At 38.7% G+C, this 6,922-nt stretch overlaps 1 protein-coding gene across 21 annotated transcripts in view; it reads left to right on the top strand.

Annotated features, from left to right (window-relative positions):
* SORBS2 (sorbin and SH3 domain containing 2) overlaps nucleotides 1-6,922 on the top strand; it is a 312,941-nt gene that overhangs the window by 209,356 nt on the left and 96,663 nt on the right. For all 21 annotated transcript variants that reach the window (XM_006772685.2, XM_006772687.2, XM_006772694.2 and 18 more), the window contains one exon: nucleotides 6,297-6,346. In XM_006772685.2, coding sequence (XP_006772748.1) covers nucleotides 6,337-6,346 — 10 coding nt within the window. In that variant the 5' untranslated portion in view covers nucleotides 6,297-6,336. The remainder of the gene's footprint in view (nucleotides 1-6,296; nucleotides 6,347-6,922) is intronic.

The raw sequence follows: 6,922 nt of genomic DNA, 5'->3' as shown, positions 1-6,922 counted from the left end.
AGCCTCAGCTAAAGAAGGCTCTGTTTATGGAAGAAAGAACACTGCCTGGAAAACAGAATTCCTTTTCAAATCCATTATGTTGTTAAGTTGGGGGTGGATAATTAGAAGATGGGAGAATACGTACAAATTAACCTAATAAACCATAATTGCTCATTTCAAACGAAAGCAGTGAAATAATGCCCCATGTATTTTTTCAGGAAAATCTAGATTATTTTCTCAAGACTTGGTCAAAGCTAAAGATCTGCCTCAAGCTATTTGAAATATGGGTGAATGGGAAAGATGCCAGTTGGCCTGACTGGGGATGGTTTGCTGCGATGGGGGCGGGGATAGGTTTGATCCTGCCGCTGTTGCCACTGCCGAAGCAGATGGTGATGGCACTGGCATACATCACTGACATGGCTGGATATGGCAGAACTGAGTTTTGATTCCATGTCTGCCAGACTCAGACCTCTCCTTCCCACACTATTCAGTTCCCCTGGAGCATGTGTCCCAATCTTCTCATTCCTCAGAGTTCTCTGATAATGTGCCTGCCTCGCCGGACCTCCATTAGGCACCTGACTCCCTTTCATCAGGAATCCATTTGGCTTTTGATACACATAATAGAAGCCAATGGACATTTTCTAGCACTGTACTACCCACTTACTCAAATGACTTTGAGAAAAAAAGATGTGTTTGTAAGTATTTAGATGTACCCTGTAATCACTCTTAAGTATAAGTAGGGAATTACCATGAAAGTCAGATACTAGAGCAACATTAAATCTCAAGACCATTTCATGTGTAAAAAAAAAACACAAAAAACCACATTCTTTTACAGTTAAATAAGAGAATGATCACAGACTCTGAGGCTTTGGAACAGTATCAGAAAGAAAATGATTGACCAGGTGGTGACTCCTTCTAACCAGTATGGTCTTAGGGAAAATGTGTCCATATTTTCACTAGCTTGCATTTATGAAGACTCAAAAGGAAAATCGCTGATTTCCTTGAGAAACATATGGTGCTGTTCTTCAGGAGGTTTTTCCAGGCATGGGAAATTTGGTGTGCGTAAAAAGAATACTTAGTATATTCTTGTGAAAATAATCCATGGCCTCGTGTGCTTTTGTTCTTTTATTCCTACAAATGCTGTGGAAAATGTCCTGACCCCAGCATTCATGCCTGCAAGCTGTGGGTAACTTGGCTCCTGAAAACTAAGGACCCATCTTCAGGCACCACTAGCCCAGGAAAGGTGGGAGGAATTTAGAGCTCTTATTGCAGACTCTGAGCATACACAACTGTGCTCACAGTTGACTGTGATGATTGGTACCACTCAGTCAGAGGCAAGGGAGCCCGTGGGTTGGCATCAGATACTGGCTGTCAGTTAAGAGGAACCATTCAAAGGAGTAGTTGAGGTGGATTCTTATGTTTCTAACCTCAAGGACTCTAAAGAGAAAAATAAACTACTCGGTGTATTTCCCGTGCAAACTTCAAAGCAGCGTGTTTGACAGCGTATTAGAAAAGATAAGTAAAAGTAAACATCATCCACCTACGTTAAGTCATTTGACTATAATTAAATAATGAAATCATTTGGCACTTTTCCTACCCCAGTCAGAAGGAGAGCGGAATGTATTGGCCACTCAGGGTAGTTCATCCAGAAAAAGTGGTACGCATGATCCCATTTCAAAGTAAATTCAGGTTAAATCTGGTGCATAACCTTAATATGCATCATTTTTTCCTTATGTTTCAAACAGATCTCTAAAAAATCAAACATCCCTCAGTATTGTCTTACCATGTAGACTCTGCCCCTTATTCTGAATAATATTGTCTATGAATGTGAAGAGGTTAACTCCAAACTAACCCTAGCAATTATTTGATTACAATTATTCCATGAACAACCTTTTGGGCAACTTCTAGCATTAGCCGAGCTAAAACTGAGTCCTGTAGTTGTTTAGATGGCCATGATGCCTAAATTCAAGTCTACAAAAGCAAAGTGACACACAATTCTCAGCCAAATTGAGGACAGCATTCGCCTCTGCTCCCCCTCAGAATGAGATGCCTGATAAAAGAACTCAAGCCAAATTACAAGATCCTGGGCACAGTCACGTAGGTGCCTCTGTATGAACAATCAAACATCTTCCTAGAACTCTCATTCAGAAGTTAAAATACCCCATCTACTGCCCATTGCATGTTGGGAATAAAAGGCTGTTCTGATCCATAGATCCAATGGGATGTCTGATAATTGAAAGAAATTCAAGCAGAAGTAAAAGACTGTACACACAGACCGATGTTGTGGCCATGCATGAACAACCAACACAATCTATTGCCATATGCTTATTGGGGATGAAGCTGCTCTAACCCAAACAAAAAGCAAATCCATCGCTGTACATAAATTCGGATACCTATAAAGTTGCCTTTCATATGAAACTTTGGCAAGAACTGAATTTAAGTACAACTCCACACCCCCTACTGACCACCCTTTTGACTCACTAATGCGCAGAGTTCTTTGCTCTGTGGATTATCTGCTGAGGTTTAAGGCAATCTGCATTTTCCCGTCAGTTCTCACTGCCTTGGCCCTGGTTCAATTCCAATTTAAGGAAATACTTGAAATACTGTCTCTTTTGGTAGCACGCAAACACTCCAGGAATTTGATGCTTTCCAGAATAAGCCATGCTTGTTATATAAGTCCTATCAAAGACACACTTTCAGAACAGAACAAAAGGGATTAGATCCGCTTCAGTTTAGACTGTCTAAAGAGAGTTCTCAGTCATGGATTTGTTAATGGCTTTTGTGCAAATAATGGAAATGGAATCATGCATTTTTATTAGTCACCCAAGAAGCTTTTGGGTTTCAGGTTCTGGGGGGACGAGGGGGGGACGGGGACTCCATCACTCGGCTCTTAACAACTTGGAAAACATCTTGCCTGATTAGGAAGTTAGTCATTTCACATGTTGACATGTACAACAGTGTGAAGTCGAAAAACCTCACAAATTTCATTTTTAAGTAACAGGATACATCACTTTAAAGGTGAAACGCTCAAGGATTTGTGGCGCCTCTCTTTGTTTCTGCTAATCCGATTTTACTTTTGGAGTGTCAGATATTTTGTAAATATATGCAGTTGAATTCAAACCACAAATTTTGACAATCCGTTCTCTAACTCACTATAAAAAGCACTATTCTCGCCGAAACCGGTTTGGCTCAGTGGATAGAGCATTGGCCTGCGGACTGGAAGGTCCCAGGTTCGATTCCGGTCGGGGGGATGTACCTGGGTTGCGGGCACATCCCCAGTGGAAGATGTGCAGGAGGCAGCTGATCGATGTTTCTCTCTCATCGATGTTTCTAACTCTCTCTCTCTCTCCCTTCCTCTCTGTAAAAAATCAATAAAATATATTTTAAAAAATAAAATAAAAAGCACTATTCTGGTTTATTGGTAGGTGTTGGACTCTGAGAGCCCAACCTTTGAGACAGATTTAATATTTCACGAATCAGTAGTGTTCCAGTCCAAGCCCTCTCTTGTCATTCAGTTTTAAAACTTAAAACAGTTTTAAACATAAAGTGTTCTTGGAAAGGAGTGAGAAGAGAATTTGGGGAATGTCCTTGCAGTCCTCAATTTCTGGAGAATGTTTATCCCTTCTTGTTTTAGCCTCGGTCCCAGACATCCCCTGAGGGTTTTCCTTTCCATTTATTTTCTCCATTTAAGGTTAACATATTAGGAGTTTTGCTACTGAGAGAGTAAAATAAATAGTTTGACAGAGCTTTCTCAAGCCTCCTGCATTGACCACTGCCTCCTCCCGGTTCACTGGCCTCTGTCTCTTCAACACCGGTGGTGTGCAGGCTACCAGCAGAGCTTCTTGGTGATGTGGCATATTTGTCTGTGCATTCTGAGGAAGCTGGGGGGAGGGGGGAATGGGGGAGGAGCTGTTCATTTGTACGCTCTGAAATATAAGAGATAAGTTTCCCCCTATCGCATTTTAACATCAATTGGCCTATGAAATCTTATTGTGAACTCCACTGTAAAATCGTGTGTTCGGTTCCATATAACAGTGAAAACAATTGGGTGATATGAAAGCACTACAAAACAAGAATAGCATCTGAATTGTTTTCCGCTTATAACTCTAAGATTAAATTGGGGTGGATATCAGCACTGTGATTGTATTCATTCTTCATGTTCATTACCCTCGTCCTCACTGAGTACCAAGGTATCATTTAATTCAGTCTAATCATCAAAGGTAAAATCCTCTTCCTCTTGGTTCATAATTACACCTCATATCTTTTAGGTGCATTTTTATGCTACTTTTTCTTTGTATAATTTTCCCATTTATTTCAATATGCAAATTCAGCCTCTTCCTTTCACAGTATAAGCTCTGTGAAAAAATCAATAGTATGGTCCATGTTTCAAAATTGTCACAAAATATATTTTCCAATAAATTTGCAAAAATTCATAGCCCAAAACAATTGACTGAATAAGCCAAGTGTGATTTTTATAAGAAACAAAAAAAGAAACAGATTTAAATAGTCATTTGAAATAATACACATTTTCAAAATAGTAAAGTATAAATTAATAAAATCTGAAATTCCAACAATGCTATAATCTCCCTCCAACAATAGCTGCTAAATATAAGTAAAACTGCTCTAGATAAATGATGAAGATGAAACCATCTGGTGAAAACTGGTTACATTTAGGGACTTAATGTTATAAAAAAAAAAACTAAAGTCCCTGGAAATAAGTAATTCTCTAGTAAAGCATTGGAAATCTGACTAGAAATAGCTCCCTAATTATGACTACTTTCATGCTATTTTATTTCACCATTTCTTTCCCCACCCTGGGAGAGAAAATGGGTATCATCATCATAGTTAGCTGGTGTTTGCATTTTAGCTTTATTAAAATTTCACAGTAGTAATGAACAAAACTCAGCTTTCTAACAGAGGTGAACTGCAATGGCCATGTTGGAAGAGAATGATAGATGGTGAGCGGAGCGGAGCACATGAGGACAGGAGAAACATTCTGGAAGGTGGAGAGGGCGAGAACCAGGCACACAGACAAGAAAGCCAAAGAAGTTCATTTGGTGCCCTTTACGGATTGAAGAAAAACATATTTATCGACAGTCTTTTTTGACAAATCATGACAGATTATTTCATTTCAACATAATCCCCACTCATCCACAAAGTATAAAAAAAATTTAAACTATCAGATGTTAGAGTGCTAATACACATGGCAACTCAGTGAGTGGTGTTGGGAAGTTCATGTCCATCCAACAGTAGGCCCTAGCCATTAGCAACGGCTGCGTGGCTGGGATTAAACATCTCCAGAGAGCTCTTGCTCTTGAAAGGTTTGCTTCCTATGAGAGCATGTTCCTCCTCTTTGGTCTTCGGGTGTGGATAAGTCAGAAACTCTAAAAATGGGCTAAGACGATATGGCAGGGAAAGAACTAAGTCATCTCATACGTCATAAAATAATACTCAACATTAAACAATGTTTTTCTACAATAATTGTTCTGCAAACATTTTATTAAAATGTATATTTTTAACTGACTTCAGAGAGGAAGAGAGAGAGAATCATTGATCAGCTGCCTCCTACACACCCACTACTGGGGTTCAAGCCCACAACCCGGGCATGTGCCCTGACCAGGAATCAAACTGACCTGGATCATAGGTCGACGCTTAACCACTGAGCCACACCAGCCAGGCTGCAACCATTTTTAATGACTTAATCTCAATTGTTATCCATCAAACACTTCACTGGGAAAAGCCACAGTATCTGATACTGACACAGAAATGGGTTTTGTAGTAACCATTTATTTCCTGCATCTTAAAAAAAAATAGATGAATCTCATCTTCCTTGGCTATTGGTTCAAAATATGTATTAAATACATTAAATATTCCCTTGTAATAAATTGATCCAGTAATAAATTGAATAAATTGAATAATATGTTGGATTTCAAAGTTCTTGGGTATATTTTAAAACTCTGAAAGGTGACGCTTTATAACTAATGATCTCTTCAGGCTTAAAGAGCAAAACCTTTTAGTTATAAATGCATATGAGAGAAATTGAATTTTTTAAAATGAGAGATTTTCTTCCTTTTCACCCACTAATGGTCACCGTAAAATAAAAACTTAAGTTTATGGCTATGAGCATAGAACTAATAATAACTGAAATTTAACTTCAATAGAATTATAGATTCTGCCCACCTTATTAAGCCTTGATCTAAATAAGACTAATGATAATGAGATATTAACTCACAGGTACACCAAAAACCAGTCACACGTTATGATATTTTGTTCCGCGTGCTAATGAACAAATGAAAATATAATTTTTTTTTCTACAGGAAAACTGAAGACTTTAATAACAAACCCTCCAAGGTCACAATGAATACAGGTATGCCGTCTCTCTTAGTTTTAACCTTTTCAGCGCTGCTCTCTACACACCATCTTGGCCCTAAATCATTAGGTTAGCATTCTGCTGATTCAGATGTGATCCTGAGTTTCTGGTTAGATGGATAGTGTACACTCATTACTCAATGTCTTTGTCTTTATGTTCTAGTCTTATAGCAAAAGTAGAATTTTGGGTTTTATCTACTCTTACTCTATTTTTTTCTGTAAATCATGTCTTGAAATTAACTCCTATGTGCCCTAGGAAGAGGTGGAATGTCATTTGCATGTGTACATTTGAAATCCTTCTTAGAATAGGCTAAATTCAAAGGCAGGTTGCTCTAGTGGAAAAAATTTAAAGTTTCCCATTATAAACCCTTTATGTTGACAGCCAGCAGAGAGTGCCAAAGCTTCTTATGAAATCAGCTTAATTAATCCATACACACAATACACCTAAAGCAGCGGTTCTCAACCTGTGGTTCGCGACCCCTTTGGCGGTCGAACGACCCTTATACAGGGGTCGCCTAAGACCATCTTGCATATCAGATATTTACATTATGATTCATAACAGTAGCAACATTAC

This window comes from Myotis davidii, unplaced genomic scaffold (genome assembly GCF_000327345.1).
Source record: "Myotis davidii unplaced genomic scaffold, ASM32734v1 scaffold184, whole genome shotgun sequence".
Taxonomy (NCBI): domain Eukaryota; kingdom Metazoa; phylum Chordata; class Mammalia; order Chiroptera; family Vespertilionidae; genus Myotis; species Myotis davidii.
Note: the sequence above shows the minus strand (reverse complement) of the source record. Positions and strands in the feature narration are given on the sequence as shown.